General features: G+C 47.6%; 1 protein-coding gene across 1 annotated transcript in view; it reads left to right on the top strand.

The window, feature by feature from the left end:
• Nucleotides 1-18,043, top strand: part of MRC1 (mannose receptor C-type 1) — a 116,716-nt gene that overhangs the window by 33,790 nt on the left and 64,883 nt on the right. The window contains exons 6-10 of the mRNA XM_075315591.1: nt 353-496; nt 2,931-3,113; nt 3,787-3,944; nt 5,530-5,643; nt 7,808-7,923. Coding sequence (XP_075171706.1) covers nt 353-496; nt 2,931-3,113; nt 3,787-3,944; nt 5,530-5,643; nt 7,808-7,923 — 715 coding nt within the window. The remainder of the gene's footprint in view (nt 1-352; nt 497-2,930; nt 3,114-3,786; nt 3,945-5,529; nt 5,644-7,807; nt 7,924-18,043) is intronic.

The following is an 18,043-nucleotide window of genomic DNA, read 5'->3' as shown; positions in this document are numbered from 1 at the left end:
TAACTGCTGTACAAAAGTCAATGTGCTGGAAAGAGGTGGGTGGGATGTCAGGAGTGAATTCCTATTGTGAAGTGTAACTAGCCTAGCTGAGTTCTTTGGAAACAATCTGTACACTGTGTAAGATAAAAGCTCTCACAGCAGGAGAATGAAAATATATAGGAAAAAAAAATCAATTGCAAACTTGCATGTTTTCATGCTGTTTATCTAACAATTTAATAACATGGTACTGCCCCTAAAAGTAGGTGCCACCAACAGAATATCAGGTTCACTAAGATGGGCATTTTTGGAAATTCAGTTTGTCCTCTTATGAGATTATGTTCATGTGACACAAACATTTTGTCATTTGATATAGGAAATCCATCAACAGAACCCGGCATAAACTGTGTAACTCTAAACCCTGGAAAAAGTGGCAAATGGGAAAGTAAGGAGTGCGGCCAAAAACTGGGGTACATCTGTAAAAAAGGGAACAGCTCTGCTTCTTACATTCCACCTTCAGGTATGAAAATAAATTGTAGACAAATGTCACTGGGGCATTTAGAAAACTAAATTATGGAAGGAGTTATCTGAAATTAGAAATAAAAAATTGTGAGTTGATTTCATGGATATTGCAGTATAGTTGCGTTTGATTGAATAAAGTTGTGCTGCAATATCAAATATAGCCAGTGGACAAAAATGCATGAAATATGTGTCTTTTGTACATAACATCTTTAGACAATCAAGAATGGGATAAATGTATCTGGAGTGTGTAAGACTATAGAAACCAATATAGTAAGTAATTATCCAAATTGTTTTCAGACTCTGAGTGACGTCGACCCCTTTCAGTCTACTAATGAACACAGCAGTTGTAGATTACCAATGGGTCAGACTGGTGTACTAATGGAACTATAAATATGACATGATAATGGGGTCCAGGAATGACGGGGTCTACTCAGCATAAAACATTCTGACATCTCATTCTCTGGCACCACATGATTTGGGTAGTTTTTTCAAAAATGCAAAAATGTTAGTGGACTAAACAAGTCTCCCCAACACCTCACCATGGGGGTGAGTATCAAAACATTTCTTGTACAGGGTAAATAATTAGATCTTCCAAAGATTTTTGGAAACATGAAGGACGCAGGTCCCTCTAATGCGGGCGTCACACGGTACGATATATCGTGCGATCTGTCGTCGGGGTCACGTCGATAGTGATGCACATCCGGCATCGTTTGAAATGTCGTCCCGTGTGAGAACTTCAAATGACTGTTAACGAGCAATAATACTCACCTTATCGTTGCTCGTTGACACGTCGTTCATTTTCATAAGCTCGTTCGTCTTTCTGTGCATCGGTTGTTCGATGTTCCTGAGGCAGCATACATCGCTCCGTGTGACACCTCGGGACCAACGAACACAGCTTACCTGTGTCTTGCCGGCAATGCGGAAGGAAGGAGGTGGGCGGGATGTTACGTCCAGCTCATCTCCGCCCCTCCGCTTCTATTGGCTGGCCGCCGTGTGACGTCGCTGTGACGCCGAACGTCCAACCCACATCAGGAAGTGGATGTTCGCCACCCACAGCGAGGTCATCCGGGAGGTAAGTATGTGTGACGGGGGGTTAACGACTTTGTGCGCCACGGGCAACTAATTGCCCGTGACGCACAAACGACGGGGGCAGGTGCGATCGCTTATGCGATCGCACGATTTATTGTCCCGTGTGACGCCCGCATTAGCCTAATATTCAACACAAGAGTGAAGGTTTACTAATGGGTCCGAATAAGAGTCTGAAGAAGTTCTGATGGTCATTAGCTAATTGTCTTCATAATGGGGTTCCCTCTCATAGTTTGTCCTTCTTTCAGCTATATCACCAACCTTTTCTCGTGGATCTATCATAAAGAAAATTTTATGTAGCATTTAACCAATTTTGGATGTACTAATGGGGTGGCAAACATGCACAGATCAGTGCCCAGAACAGATCAGGCAGTTGATCTACCAGAGATCACATCAGTGACCAATGGCAGGCTCAAGTTCCTTCTATCTAATACCATGTAGACAAACATTTATCATGGCATGGTCAAATCTTATGTGAAGATATCATCACATGAACTATGTCATTGTAGTGCTCATTTTCTTTGGTTTATGAGTACAGATTTCCTTAAAATAAAACCCTTAAACCACGAGCAGTTCTGGGTGCATATTGCTGATCCCAGTCTAACTGTCCCTGTATACAATAGCATAGATAAAGAGATCTTTAGAAAAAGTATTTCTAAAGATCCTTTATGATATGCTAATGAGAACAGGGACTAGATGCAAGAGTGTTAGTTCTCTTGGCTAGTCGGCCCCCTTAGCATGTCAGCGCGGCCCTGTGGGACTGTTAACATGCTAATGAATGCACAGTGTCAGAGGTATGGTCGATCGCTCTGTGCTGTCACTGCTGGTTTTCGGCCCAGTGCACATGATCAGAAGTCCCAAGACTTCCGGTTATGCACACTATGAAGCTGGGTGTACGCGTCCCAGCTTCAGAATGAGCTAGTGCACATGACTAGAAGTGTGGTGCCTTCTGATCATGCACACTGCCCGGCATCTGAAATGGTGACAATGGACACAGGTACGCATACCACCGCTGATGACGTTGGGCAATGGGCATTGAATAGCATGTTAGCACGCCCCTGCTAAGAGGGCAGACTAGTCGGGGGAACTAATGCCCTAGCAACTAGTCTGTTCCCTCATTAGCATATCATAAAGGATCTTTAGAAATAGTTTTTCTAACGATCTCTTTATCTATGCTATTATATACAGGGACAGTTAGGCAGGGGTTAGCAATATGCTCCCAGAACTGCTCGTGGTGCTGGCTGCATATTGCACCTGACAGGTTCCCTTTAAATACAATGCTGAAAATGACAGCTAATAATGGCATTATGTTTATGTAGGGCTCATAGTCTTCTATCTTGTTCCAGGTAATGATGACCCCATCAATTGCCCAGCCTCCTGGATACCCTATAATGGATATTGTTATACTTTGATTAAAGAAAATAAAATTTGGAAGGATGCCATATTATCTTGCAGACGAGAAGATGGGGATCTTGCAAGTTTGCACAATATTGAAGAATCGAGCTTTATAACATCACAGTTTGAGTTTGGTAAGTAGTTTTTGTATTTGTACAGATACCAGAATGATAGAAGGTCAATTACTTTGTTGAATGGGTGATTGCTCAGTAATGATCTAACCGTAAAGGGACCTTGTTGGGCCCCCTATGGCTTCCAACCAGGCAGCATTCATACACGTATGCCCAAATTCCCTGCCTAACCAGCCGTGTATAACTCACTAATATGAATGTTTAAAGAAACAACTTATAAACCTTGCTGTCCCTATACTAATTAATAATAATAATTAATAATTTTATTCATTTATCTATATAGTGCTATTAATTCCACAGCGCTTTACATACATTGGCAACACTGTCCCCATTGGCTCACAATCTAGAGTATGTCTTTGGAGTGTGGGAGGAAACCGGAGTACCCGAAGGAAACCCACGCAAACACGGGGAGAACATACAAACTCCTTGCAGATGTTGTCCATGGTGGGATTTGAACCCAGGACCCCAGCGCTGCAAGGCTGCTGTGCTAACCACTGAGCCACCGTGCCGCCCATGGCCATAATTAGGCCTGAGACTAGTCGATGTGGCGTTATTTCCCCAGACTAGTCGTCCCTCTTTCAGTGTTATCACGCCCCTGCTCAACATCATATGGTTCCGTCATTTTATCCCAACTTTAGCCATAGACAAAACATCAACTTTTTTGTGTTTTGTCTAGGAGAGGCAGAATATATTTGGCTGGGGTTGAATGACTTGAAGACGCAACTATTTTTTGAATGGAGTGACGGATCCCCAGTGACGTTTACTACATGGCAGAGAGGAGAACCGTCTCATCTGACTAACAAACAAGAGGATTGTGTGGCTTTATCTGCTAAGGTAGGACATTGTGAACCTGGGTATGAAAAAAAATTGTACCTAACATAGCAACATCAATTACTAAACTAATTATCCTATTCTTAAAGAAATGTTCAAGATTTGTGATCTAAAAGGAGTTCTTCAATATTCATTAACCCTATTATACTTAAAGTGGACCTGTCACGGAGTCGAAAATGTCCAGTTTTAGCTCTTATTTTACTCCTGCAACTCCCCTGAGTATGCCAATTTTTGTCTTTTTCAATTCTGCCATATGGTTCCAGAGATAGGGGCCTTTTTATTTAGTTACTTCTATCAAGAAAGCATGGCTCACAGCGTTATAATGCAGAGCAGTCTAAAGACACGCCCCAGAGGATCCTGTAAGCCACGCCCTTTAGTAAAAACAATGAATATTAGTAATCAATAAAATGGAACTGAATGGCAATGTTTACAAATAAAAACTGAAATACTGAGAGAGCTTTGGCAATAAAAAAAAGAGCAAAAACTGGGCTCCTTGATCCGGTGAGAGGTCCTCTTTAACAGTGATTGAACCCATGCCTCCAAATCCCGTGCTGACCATTCAAGCAGCCATAGATAGTAATGCCATCCGCCTCCCATTCAGATCAATAAGAGGCGGATCTGCAGTACCAGACCGTGGCCACTATCAGAAGATGGAGCAGTGCTGGAGCTGAGCATTTCTGGCTGCCACTTGCTACCGCCGGCACTGAGAACAGCTGATTGGCGGGTCTGCGGGTGTCAGACCCCGGCTAATCAGACATTGATGACCTGTCCTAAGCATAGGCCATCAATGTAAAAGTAGTGGACAGCAAGCTATCAGCTCACCATAGTGGTGAGGAAGGTGGGGGGGGGGGGGGACATTTGCCTTTACTTAAAAGTTTTCTCCTCAATTGCTCAGAATGGAATTCCAAGTACCAGGAAATCCTCTCCCCAAGGCATGGCTATTCATGTGGGAATTCTAAAGGGTGACTACATCATTGATAACTGGCACCACATTGCTCCCCAAAACGTTTTTGTGGGGAAAGTAGAGGTCTAGAAAAGTCTCCGTACCCCTAAACATCGGCTGCTTCTTGGCAAAATGTTCTCATCATTTTTTATGAATGATACAGGTGATTATTTTGTGAAGGGTTACCCCCGTCTTCTTTGATAGATATTGTCAGATAGTGCTTGTAAAACCAGGCACTTTTGCAATTTAATGCATATTAAAATTTGCTGCCGTTTTTAAGTTATTAAGATTTTCCTGTTTTTGTTTACAGCTCGTTGCCTAGGAAACCGGCCACCATTGCTGTGTAGTTTCAAGCACTGCGCTAAAGATGGATGGGATTTGGAGGTAACATCGCGCCTCTAGGGATCCTGAAGAGCTTTAAAACTGTGCTTACAAGCTCAATAGGAAACTGATTTCTAGCAGTGGTGGTCAATCTCCAAGGCAGCAAGCTGTAAATAAAAGAAAAGTGAAAATTTTAATAAGCAGTGAATTGCAAAATTGCTTGTATTGAGAAGCACTATCCAACAATATCTATTTATGATGATGGAAATAAACCTAAATTCCTTCAAATCTGTTATTTTACACTGAATTGTCTCCTTTATACAGGATGGACAATGGGCAGACAAGATTTGCGAGAAGAAGCTTCCATATCTCTGCAAGAGAAAACCATTACCGGTGGATCATGATCAAGCTGCTACCGTGGAGCAGGGGTGTGATAAGGTAAAGTGCGAGCAGCGACAAGAGGGCGTCTTAACTTTAGGTTCTGTAAAGTTGGTCATTATCTTCCAGAATTATTTTTTTTTAAAGTCATGTCGTAGGCCTTTACCGATGTCTCTGCTGCAGCTTGTTGGTCCTCACGCCCGGTGTTTGGTTCTTATAGTGGTCCCTCTGGCAATGAATCCAGTAATTAGTCTCCTGTGATCAGGTGGGGGTGCAATCATCATTAACATCAATGTTGTTTGTCACCCTCCTTGAATGATGACTTGAAGCTAACCACTGGCATCAACACCTGATGGAGCGTCGGAAGAACCAAAGACCGGTGGGGTGGACCAGTGCAGTGAAAGTATCATAAGGACAGGTGAGTATAGGGGATGCATGAACCAAAATGGTAATGTCCGGGGTTCATACTGGACACCACGTGTCCAGGGCTTGAACTTGCACATAGACTTATACAAAAGTTTGTGCTCCCACCTATATTTGATAACCAGCGCAGGTAAAGCAGACAGATGGGGGCTGCAGCCCTTAGCTGTCTGCTTTGCGTTGGCTGGTTATTAAAAATAGAGGGGATCCCACAACGTTTTTTAAAATTATTTATTTAAATAATTAAAATACAACAGCGTGGGATCCCCTCTATTATTGATTACCAGCCAAGGTAAAGCAGACAGCTGAAGGTTGAAGCCCGCAGTTGTCTGCTTTACCTGTGCTAGATAACAAAAATAAGCGGGCGCTCATGTCATTTTTTTGTTATTTTTTACTCCCTATCTGCATTTATTTGCAAAGAAATTGCCCCCATTTTGCTTCCTTTTGCAACCCCCTAGCCTTTACTCTGACCATTTTGCAGCCATTTTACAGCACATGAGTTTGGGTCGCTACTGACTTATATGGGGTTTGGGGTCCAGAGTCATGTTCGAGTCCAAAACCGAACTTTTAACTAAAGTCTGGTCAAACACAGGGAATCCAAACTTCCAAAGGTCCACTCATCCCTAGTGAGTATAATCTATTATATTATTTCCATTCCCGGTTCTAAAAATAAGACATAGAGATGGCAGATTTATTGGGATCCAAAATTGGTAACGGATTTCATTTTTTACAGATTGATTCCACTCATCTTTAGTCCATCATTCCATCATTCAGGTGGAAAATCCACTACCAAACTACCAAATCCCAGCTTCACGCTGAGTAAAAAAGTGAGCTACGGTGCAGATCTTACATCAGCAGAGTGTCAATTTATGCTGTGAATGTTCACAACAGATTTGCATCAAGTGAAAACAGCTGCAGCCACTCCCTTCTGCTATAAGTATTCACTCCTCACTCCTTCCCATGTCGGATATAGCGCATACCTATGCTGTACACTTGGAAGGAGCCAGTCTTTGGAGAAAGCTGAGTTGTCACTTCAATTGCAGCTAAGAAGTCCCTGCTGGAGTGTTATTTGTCATGTCTTTCCCTTGTTTGTCCGTCCTACCTATTGTTGTCCTATTGCAATGGTGAGACTAGTCAGGGTGAGTTTATGGCCAGCAAGGGCCTAGGGGCACGTGATCGGCGTATGGGGAGAAGGACCCATCTAGGGATATTATGGAGTGCAGTGATCAGCCTCAGGTGAGTGTTAGGAGGTGATCGCGCTCCCCTCTCCCTAGCGCCAGGGACCTCCATTGCATTGTTACCCCGGTGTTTGCTCTGTGTTACGCCGCTCGCCGAGTGTATTCTCGGACCTGGCGTGACAGGTGCAGACACATCATGACACTCTGTCAGATCAGATCCCCATCAATTCCAAAACTGTGCTCCAAGAGTTCTATACGTGGCATATTCTAAGTAAGTAGCTCGTGTAGAGACTTCTTGTATTGGAAATGTTTTCATAGTGGGTGTTCAAGTTCATGGACTGGAGAGTGGAATTTTATAACATGTGACTATGGATTATCAGTCATTTGTGGCTGGAATACCCCTGTTAATCTTCTAGGTGGCATTGTAGCTCTGACATTTCACCTGTTTTTTTCTAACTTCTGAACCTTTTCTAACTTCCTAACCTATAGAACTGAGCTTCTTTTCTAACTTCCTAACCTATAGAACTGAGCTTCTTTTCTAACGTCCTAACCTATAGAACTGAGCTTCTTTTCTATTTCCTAACCTATAGAACTGAGCTTTTGTCGTAAATTTTATATATTGACAGGGTTGGAAAAGACATGGATTCTACTGCTATCTAATCAGTACATCAGCTAGTTCATTCCCAGAAGCGAACACCACTTGCATTAGTAAAGGAGCCTACCTGATGACTGTGGAAGACAGGTATGGATGGTGGTATCTTTTAGCTTTGGATATTTAGCTGTTAAGCAGTGGGTGTCTTTGTCCTGTGATAGACACACAGGTAAATAAGTGGTAATAGTTACGGTACAGGTATCTAAGCTTTCATATGTATAAATCTGTGGCCTCAGTCAGATGTCCAAGTATCACCGTCTGAGTCATGTACTGATTGTGGAGACACGGGGGTCAGTGGGTGCTGTCGTCCGCTGGCCCGGGCCCGCCTTTAGAAAGACAGCATGGCCCAGGGCTCATCCCAACTGAACGCCCGACCTCCTTAACCGTGGGCGGAACACTACTCAGACAACACAGGGTGAGGGAATCACAATATTAAGACTTTATTGAATCCCCAAACAATTAACGGCACATAGCACATAACCAGCAAAACACACAAATGTAACAGGCAACAGAGTCTCACCCTTCCGCTGACTCACCAGGGATTAGAATGTCCGTGCCTCAGAGCTTCCAGGGCTACTTACTCCAATCCAGCAGCATCCCGCTTTCGGCGGGCACCCACCGAGAATGGAATAACGCCAGATTTAGGAAGCTGGTTGAGGTCTGCAACGTGTGTAGTCAGGTGACTGGATTGTCCCAACCTGGGTTTCTTCCTTAAGTAGTCTCTGGTATGATGATATAATCCTGGCAGCTGGAGTCGAAATCCCTAGACTGCGGTTATGGTCTCCAATCGGAATCGGAGCCCCTAGATTGAAGCCATATAGCCAAATGATCCTCTAGTCGGAGCCAAAGTCCCTAGACCTACAAGGCATCCTGGTTCTGATCCCCTAGCCAGCTCCTAAGAGCTTAGACTGGATCCTGTAACATCCATCAACCTGGTGACTCCAAGAAGTCCCTTATTATAGCCATAGCCTTCCCTTAGGATATACTGTGCCCTTATCAGATTGGTTGTACAAGGTTGCTTCTCTTATTGGATGAATTTCAAGCTGCACAGATAATGTTCATTTAAATGATATGGATAGAAAGACTGAGGATATTTACATGTAGTCTGCAATCCCCAGACTAGACAATAGCCACTGAGGCAATACACAACTACATTACAATGAACACTCAGAGGGGTCTAGCAGAAACAATAGTTTAACAAGCATGAGTTAATACACAGAAGAACAATACGTCTGGCTAATGTAAAAAATTTTAACCCACGACACACATTGAAATTTTAACTGTGTCGTCACACTGATGAGCCGTGTATTTCCCGACCTGAACCCAACAACCTCGTATGTGCCTAGGAGGCTATTGAGTATGCCCCCACGTCAGCAGCCTGGCTGCTCGGATCCAGATCCGCGGTGGCTCGAGGGGTGTCTGGACCAGGGGGTCGTGCGGCCACTCAAATTAAGGGGGTATTTATAGGGGATGGTGTATTTACAGTTCGTGACGCCAACCGTGGGGTGTGGTAAGGTGGAGTACCACCGCTGCAGCTGGGGAGTACCCGGTGGCGATGGAGTGGGAAGCCAGGTGTTTAATCCCTCCACGGGTAGGGGGGATGCCCCGGGACTCGGTGATGGTGACGGGGATGTGCCGTTGTGGAGGAAAGGGTGACATGCGTACTCACTCAGTCCAATAACGCTGACACCGACAAATTAGTAAACCAAAGTTCTGGACACCGCTGCCGCTAAGGGGGAGCACGTTTGGGTCCAGTTTCTACTGGTGTTGCCTGATGATCTGTGACCTTTCCCTTGGCACCTTGTTCTCTTCTTAGTTGGCCCCTATAGCGTGAAACTAATCGGGTCCCGCTCCCCAGTGTGGCTAACTGAGGGAGCTTGCTCTCAGGTTTCAAGCTTGGGATTTCCTGGACCGTATGTGTAGAAGGTTCTATCCCCCCTCGTTGCACTAGTACCCCGATTTTGGAGTGGGTGGAGAGCGGATCTTGAAGGCTCCATTCTCGTCAGGTAAATTGTCAGGTTGCCTGAAGCTACTCCCTGACCTAGTGTCCACGTACCCAGTCATGCCCTGGTCCCAGCCCGGTGATGGTACAAGGCCGCCGGCTGTCCTCCACGACAATACCGAGCCCCTTGTCACGATCCCCTGCGACCGGGGGTCCAGCTCCTACCAGGCCCAGACCAACATCTGCTACCTAGTACCTCCAAGGAGCCCAGCTCCTGACCTCCTCTCTCCTTCACTTCCAACACTACACTGGCCTACTCCTGACACTCCTGACCTCCCCTTACCAATCCCCCAAGTGGGCGACCTTATTCCACTCAGGCCGTCCACTGGTGGGTGTGGTGCAGAGTGTTCTTGGGATTTTGATTAGCTGATTTTGGCAACACCATTGGTTAGGGACCCGTGGATATTGCACAATAGGGCAGATTGTACAATACCCTGTGACGACCTGATAGGCCAGGGCGTCACATGTGCATTCTGGTTCATGGACTGATCGTCCTTCACAGATGCCTGAATGAGCCCTAATTGATAGTCGTATAACCAAGACAAATTTTCAGCCAAGATACACTTATGGCCATAAACGTCTATGGGGTCTGCAACGTAAATCCGGTAAGTGATATAAGATGCACCACAAACGTGGAAGCTTAGTCTAAAAATGGTCATGTTATTTACCAGTCGGTAGTCGAATGCTCATCCTTTGGACATCTGATGTCCATGTGAGGGCTGCAACCTTGACATTTTGAAGACATGGAAGAAGTTTGCAGTTCAGTAGTATAGTTTTTTTTAACCACTCCGAGACCATTGATTTTAGAAGTGTACAACCCCTTAAAGTCTAATCCTACAAACTCATTCATGCAGTGACATTTACAATTTCCTAAATCTGTGAATGGCATACAATAAGACGTATGGAGGGGCAGCTCCGAATACCTGACCCTGCATCCTCCATCGTATACTGCAGCCATCAGCGAATATATTGTTATAGCAATCGGTTATCACTCATTTCGGGAGTGCTGATGCGGCATCTGTGCTGTTCACACTTCCTGAAGACAGTCGTCCTCCTGACGAAAGAAATTCTGATAAGGAAGGGAAGGCAGGTTATCGGGTGTAAAGGAAATTCCAAGACATGAAAAATCTCAATGGGAGCGTAATAGGAGGGATCCGCAGAGATAAGAATGTCTGCAATGGCCGGGGGTTTGGGGACAGTATCCGGTCTGGTGTAGAGTATTCAGGATACTCACGTGGATATTCGCAAAAAGTAGTACTTATATAATAATATAGTCAATAAATTAACTACGGTCATTTACTGAGCACTATTTTTTTTAACTTAGCGTAAACTAGTAGTAGACCCTCATGTGAATGCAGTGGCGTAACTAGAGTGTGATGGGGCCTGGTGCAAAATTTGGACCTGGGCCCCCCCTTATGTTGGTCAGATTTATGTATATGTATGTATACATTTAGCATTCTAAATCCCATAAAGACAAACAAGTTGTCCCCCGCATTATGTAGTAATATTCCCCACCCTGTTCTAATGTCCCCCATTTTGGGCTTCTTCCTTGTAAATATGTCCCCCATCCTAGTATATATGTTCCCCATTCTAACCCACATCCTGGTGTATATATTATTATTATTATTATTATTATTATTATTTATTATTATTATATTATTATTATATATCTACCCCATCCTGGTAAAAATACCCCCCATTCTGGTATATATGACCCCATCCGAGCATATATGTCCCCATCCTGCCGCTCGGGTCCTGGCTCGGGTGTGTGTCGGTGGCTCGAGCGCCTCCGGACCGGGGGGGGGCACGTCGCTCTGTTAGAGGGGAGGCGGTGGGACTGTGGAGTGGGGTGAGTCGTGACGTGCGGATGATGGTGGGGGCTCCCGCGTGGCGGTGTCGTGGTGCAGCTCGGGTGTTCCGTGGGTAGGGGCGGTGCGTCCCGGGGCCCGGTGGTGGGACTGGCGGTGTTGATGTTGTCGCGGTGCAAGGTGCCGTGGTGCGGTGCGGTGCCCGGATGGCACTGGTGTACTCACGATTAATGCACACTCAGAGTCACTGGTAAACCAAAGTTCGGGTATGGTCGGGTTCCGCAGCCGGCTGCTGGTGTCCCTTGTGAGGTTGATGGTGGCCCCTTTCCCTTGCACCTTTTGTTCTGTGTTGGCTCGCCTGCCTGGACAGTGGTAGCCCGCTCCCCGGCGTGTAGCTGCCGGAGGAGCCCTCGGTTGCCCGCAGGCGCTGGCCCGTCGGATGTTTGGCCCTTGGCGGTGGCACTCACCCAGTATCGGTGGGCTTTTGCCTTCTTTCGGGACTTTGAGTGAGAATGAACCCGTGAGGTCCAGACTGCAATCAGTTAATTTGCCTACACTCAGTGGCTTCTAAGCTAGGACGGGGTCTGAGTACCCGGTTACTGGTGCTCCGGTTAATGGTTGACTCCCCGGTTCAGGTCCGGCGGGCTCCAACCCTGGCCCGGTCCCTACGGTTCTGCCGGTCGTTGCATCGGTACTCCTGCAGGCGGCCACCACCGTCTGCCTGCCTGACGATTCGGGCTCCCAGGCTCCAACCCGGGTCCCTGACAGCTCTGCTCCTCCACACCTCCTGTCACTGTCACTGCAACTCTCAACTTCCACTAGAAACACTAAACCGTATTTCCTGCCCCAGGACAGTAGTCTCCTCGGTGGGCATGACTTTCCGCCTGATTCCGCCCACCTGGTGTGCCCTACTTGCCCTGAGGGAGGCATCAGGTCTCCCTTTCGGGTGACGGGTGTGTCCTCACAAGGGATGGGTGTGTGTGTTTTACCTGTGACCCCTGGGGTCCAGGGCATCACAGATGTAGTGGGGAAATAATGGAGACCACACCAGGTTGTCTTTAATAGTCTCTACTCACTGTGAACCTAGGGGTTGCTGGTTCAGGTCCCCGAAGGACCAGTGCCAATGTAGTGACCCAGGTTGCTCTGTCCCCGGCACTCTCTATAGATTGAGCCCCCGTAGCGTGGAGCGTTTGGGGACCCCGACTGTCCCTTTTGGGCTACAGTCTCCTTCTCCGTACAGCGGGCAGTGCGGACCCTACGGGGAGGTAAGTGTCCGAACCCCGATCCTAGTTTACTGCTGGTGCCCCTGGATTATTTGGTTCAGTGAAGTCCGTGAAGGTGTCCTCACCAAGCAGGTATTTGCCAAACAGTCTAAAACTTGCGCTTGACCTAGGGCCCTGTGCCCCGTGCGTGCTCCTGTCCCATTGGTATCTTGGTACCCGTCCTGGTGTAAGACCTGTTAACATTTTTAAATATATATATATATATATATATATATAGGTTAAAAGACTGTTTGGTGGACTTCCTTGTGTTATGCTGCCACCTGCTGTCAAAACAGAGAACAGCGGGAAAAAGTCCTGCTGCTCAAGTGATTTGATTGAGTCTGGAACAGGAGGAGGAGGAGGAGTCTACATGTGGCTGTTTGTCTGAGAGGAGTGTGCTGGAGTGGGCTGTAAGATAGAAGTAAGAACGACAGCACCGCGATCAAATACCCGCACGCATACCTATCAAGAAGAGAGGGGACAGATCGAGCAGAGACGACCGAGAGCTGCTGGAGACTACCAGTGTTGGAACTGTGGAAATCAGAACCATTTATTCCGACACTGTCCGGAGAGGAAGACGTCGCAAGAAAGACCGCCGTTAAACTAGTGCCTCCCTCCATGGATGGGCACATGGCGGGGAGACCAACTGAGCTTAGAGAAAACCAACGCCCTGAAGATATAGCAGCCTGCACGCCGACGATCACGGCCGAATTTGAAGGGAAAGAAGTAAAATGCCTGATGGATACTGGGTCCCAAGTGACCACCATGCCAGAACAGTTCTTCTACCAACATTTTGGACAAACTGTATCCATTGACAAAGGGGCACATATCAAACTGAGGGCTGCAAACAATCTTCCCATTCCGGTTGTAGGGGTCGTGTGGATGAACATACGTGCCTGTGGCCAGAACTTAGGCAAAAAAGGGATTGTGTTAACGGAGGGCCGGTACGACAGAGAGGTGCCAGCTATCGTGGGCATGAACTTCCTGAAAGAATTAGACCAGTTGCTCTTCAACAAGGGGGGCTGTGATTACTGGAAGACGACAGTTGCTAACAGGCCTGCCCAAAAGGTCTTCCAACACCTTATCCGTGCCCGAGGACTGTGGAAGAATGGTGGGAGCCGCTACCCGGTGGGGAGGGTTCGAGTCCCAAGACAGACAACAATTACTCTACCTCCAAATCGTGAGACAGTCCTCACCTTGCCAGTCGGGGCTCACCGTACACTCGAGGGGATGGAGGTGTTGGTGGAGCCTTACCGTGGTGAAGAGAACGGAGACGAACCGTTGGTGGCTCGCACTTTAGCAACAGTAAGAAATGGAAGGGTCCCTTTCCGTTGCGTGAACACCGGTGAACAGGCCTACACCTTGACCTCGGGAGTTGTTCTGGCCCATGTCTACCTGGCGCCTGAAGAGGTGGCGGCTGCAGAATCGATTGAATTGCAGCCCATGGCAGGGGAAGCCTGGACTTGGGCTGTTTCTATGGAAAGAAAAGAGAAACCCACTGATCAGTGGAACAGTCGCGTCATCTTAGGGCAGATGGGAGTGGACCTGAGCCCCTTCGATTCGGAGCAAGCCCAAGCCATAGAGGACTTTATTTGGGAGAATCAAGCCACGTTCTCCCGTCACGCAGAAGATTTCGGCTGTACTGACAAGATTCAGCACGAAATACCCACAGGAGATGCCCCACCGATCAGGGAAAGGTACAGGCAAATACCCCCAAAGTACTACCAAGAGGTAAAAGAGCTTTTGGCGCAGATGCTGAAGAGCGGGGTGGTAAGAGAAAGTCAGAGTCCATGGGCTGCCCCAATCGTGCTGGTCAAGAAAAAGGATGGGTCTACCCGCTTCTGTGTTGACTACCGCAAGCTTAATGGATGCACGGTTCGTGATTCCTACCCTCTGCCCCGGATAGAGGAGTCCCTGTCGGCGTTGGGAAAGGCACGTTACTTCTCCTCCCTCGATCTGGCCAGCGGATATTGGCAGGTCCCTGTGGCAGAGAAAGACAAGGCCAAGACCGCATTTATTGTACCCATGGGACTCTTCGAGTTCAATCGCATGCCATTTGGACTAAATAATGCCCCAGGAACTTTTCAGCGCCTCATGGAAAGTTGCCTTGGAGACATGAACTTCGAGGCCACATTGATTTACCTGGACGACATAGTAGTGTATTCTGCAACCTTTGAGAAACATCTAGAAAACCTGGGCCAAGTGTTTCAGCGGTTACGGGCCCATGGGCTTAAACTGAAACCAAAAAAATGCCGGATCTTTCAGGAAGAGATTGAATATCTTGGACACAAGGTGTCGGAAGCCGGCGTACAGCCCTCCGATGGGAAAGTGAGAGCAGTGCTACAATGGCCCACACCCAGCACAGTGCAGGAGGTTCGAGCTTTCCTGGGGCTAGCCGGTTATTACCGTCGCTTTATCAAAGATTTCGCGAAGGAGGCAGAACCTTTGCACGAATTGCTCCGAGGCACTGCGAAAGGACCAAAAGCACAGAAAATTTGCTGGGGACCAAGACAAGCAGAAGCCTTACACCGATTGAAAGAGGCCTTGGTTAGCGCCCCTGTGCTTGCCTATGCAGACTATAACCTCCCCTTTCGGTTGTATACAGACGCGAGCCTCTACGGCCTGGGTGCAGTACTGGCCCAGGTACAGAATGGTACTGAACGGGTGATTGCATATGGAAGTCGGACGTTGCGAGAAGCCGAGCGCAACCCCGAGAATTACAGTTCCTTTCGGTTGGAGTTACTGGCACTAGTATGGGCAATAACCGAAAGGTTCTCGGAATATCTCACGGGAGCTCAAATTGAAGTCTATACGGATAATAACCCCCTGGCTCACATCTCCACCGCCAAACTGGGAGCAATGGAACAGAGGTGGCTGGCACGACTCTCCAGATACAATTATCATGTGCAGTACCGCTCTAAGCATGAAAATCAGAATGCGGATGCCCTTTCTCGTGTTACCACCGAAGCCCCAGTGGGGGAGAGAGATGAACAGTTGGAGGAAGACGAAATTCCGGACTTTAGTAAATTCACCGCTCAAGTGGTAGAGGCTCGTATGCTGGAAATTACGTCGGGCACGACATCACGCCTGCTTGGCCAAACCAGAGAGGAATGGGTGAAAATCCAGTCATCTGACCCAGAACTGCTTCAAGTGAAAGAGTGGGTGATCCAGCAGCGCAAGCCTAGAAAGGAAATACGGGCCACGCTGTCGCACGTGGCCCTCCAGATTCTCAGCCAGTGGGATAAGCTGTCGGTGCAAGAGGGGATGCTGTATCGGAAGGTGCACCTAGCTACAGAGTTGGAAGTATGGTGGCAAGTAGTGATACCCCAGAAGATGGCAGTACCATTGGCCCGAGAGGCGCATGAGAAGGGAGCCCATTTCAGACCGGACAAGACTTACCAGTGGTTGCAAAGAATAGTATACTGTCCTCAGATGCTTCGGGCAGTAGAGAAGGCCTGTAAACTGTGCCGTTCCTGCGAGTTAAGTAAGGCTCCTCCACAGCAAGCACCAGTACAGACTATTGTAACCAAAGAGCCGTTGGATCGATTATCTCAAGATTGGCCACTCCCACCGGGGCTATCAGTTCTGCCTTGTGATGACAGATCACTTCTCCAAATTTGCGGTGGTGACGCCCACCAGAGATCAGACGGCTGAATCAGCTGCTCGAGCCATCAGTGATGACTTTATCCGGGTGTACGGCTGCCCCAAAAGAATACATTCTGACCAAGGAGCTTGCTTTCAGGGCAGTGTCATGAGAGAGCTGCAAAGGATTTACGGAATGCAGAAGTCAAGGACTACGCCTTATCATCCACAGGGCAACGGAGCCTGCGAGAGATTTAACCGGACCCTCCTACAAATGCTACGCACGTTGGAGGATGATCGTAAGAATCACTGGCCCGGCTATCTCGCAGAACTCGTGTGGGCGTACAATAATCGTGTCCACTCCACCACTGGGTACACCCCGTACGTGCTACTGTTTGGAAGAGCCGGAAGAGGCATTGAAGAGCTGAATCTAGCTCCCCCCGAGATCAGTGAAGGTCAGAGCGTAGGTTCCTGGGTTGATTGTCACCGTCGACGGCTGGAGACTATCCATCGAATTGTCACCAAGCGGTTGCAAGAAAAGACACACCCGCAGCGGAAACCTATGTGTGAAACCCCGTTCTTACCAGGAGACAGAGTACTAGTTGCAGAGAAACACCCGAGACACAAGTTGAGCGAGCGCTGGAAAACAGAGCCGTACATTGTGATCAGAAGAATCTCGCCCCATGGATCAGTATACGAAGTGAGAGGCGAGCAAAGAGGCGGCACCCTCATCCTGCATCGTAATATGCTGAGGCCCTGCTATTCAGAAGACAGGACCAGACAAAGTACCTCGGAGACGGTGCCCGTGCCTGTTCCTGTTACCTTCGAAGAGGGCTCTGACGATGAAGAATGGTGGCGGGCCCCGACCAACCCAGCAGACTGGGAGAGATCCACACCCCCATCCGTTCAAGACACAGGTGCCACCCCTGCATAGCAGGAGTCACCAATCGCCAGAGATGGGGACGAGAATACTGTACTCCCTGATACGGCGCCGACGTCTGGTGACTTAGCCGTAGTACCACGCCGGACTGAGCGGGCTAATGCTGGTATTCCCCCTGATCGGTACTTGGCAGATGAATTTGTGTGTTCTGTCACTGAATCCTGTTTTACGACATTGGCTCCCAAGCAACAGGTTGTGAAGCAGGGCAGGAGTTGCCACCGTGTGCCCCTTTGCAGAGTGCCTCAGGAGTGTATCGGCCGGGACGGCCGAGGTTAAAGAGGGGGGGAAATGTAAGACCTGTTAACATTTTTATATATATATATATATATATATATATATATATAGGTTAAAAGACTGTTTGGTGGACTTCCTTGTGTTATGCTGCCACCTGCTGTCAAAACAGAGAACAGCGGGAAAAAGTCCTGCTGCTCAAGTGATTTGATTGAGTCTGGAACAGGAGGAGGAGGAGGAGTCTACATGTGGCTGTTTATCTGAGAGGAGTGTGCTGGAGTGGGCTGTAAGATAGAAGGCCTCAGTCTGCCCTGTTTTTCCGAGGTCCAAGTACCTCAGAGTGTTGCGTGGTGTCCCCCCCAAGACACAGATCCAAAGAGGCTGG

Source organism: Anomaloglossus baeobatrachus, chromosome 6 (assembly GCF_048569485.1).
Source record: "Anomaloglossus baeobatrachus isolate aAnoBae1 chromosome 6, aAnoBae1.hap1, whole genome shotgun sequence".
NCBI classification, from domain to species: domain Eukaryota; kingdom Metazoa; phylum Chordata; class Amphibia; order Anura; family Aromobatidae; genus Anomaloglossus; species Anomaloglossus baeobatrachus.
Note: the sequence above shows the minus strand (reverse complement) of the source record. Positions and strands in the feature narration are given on the sequence as shown.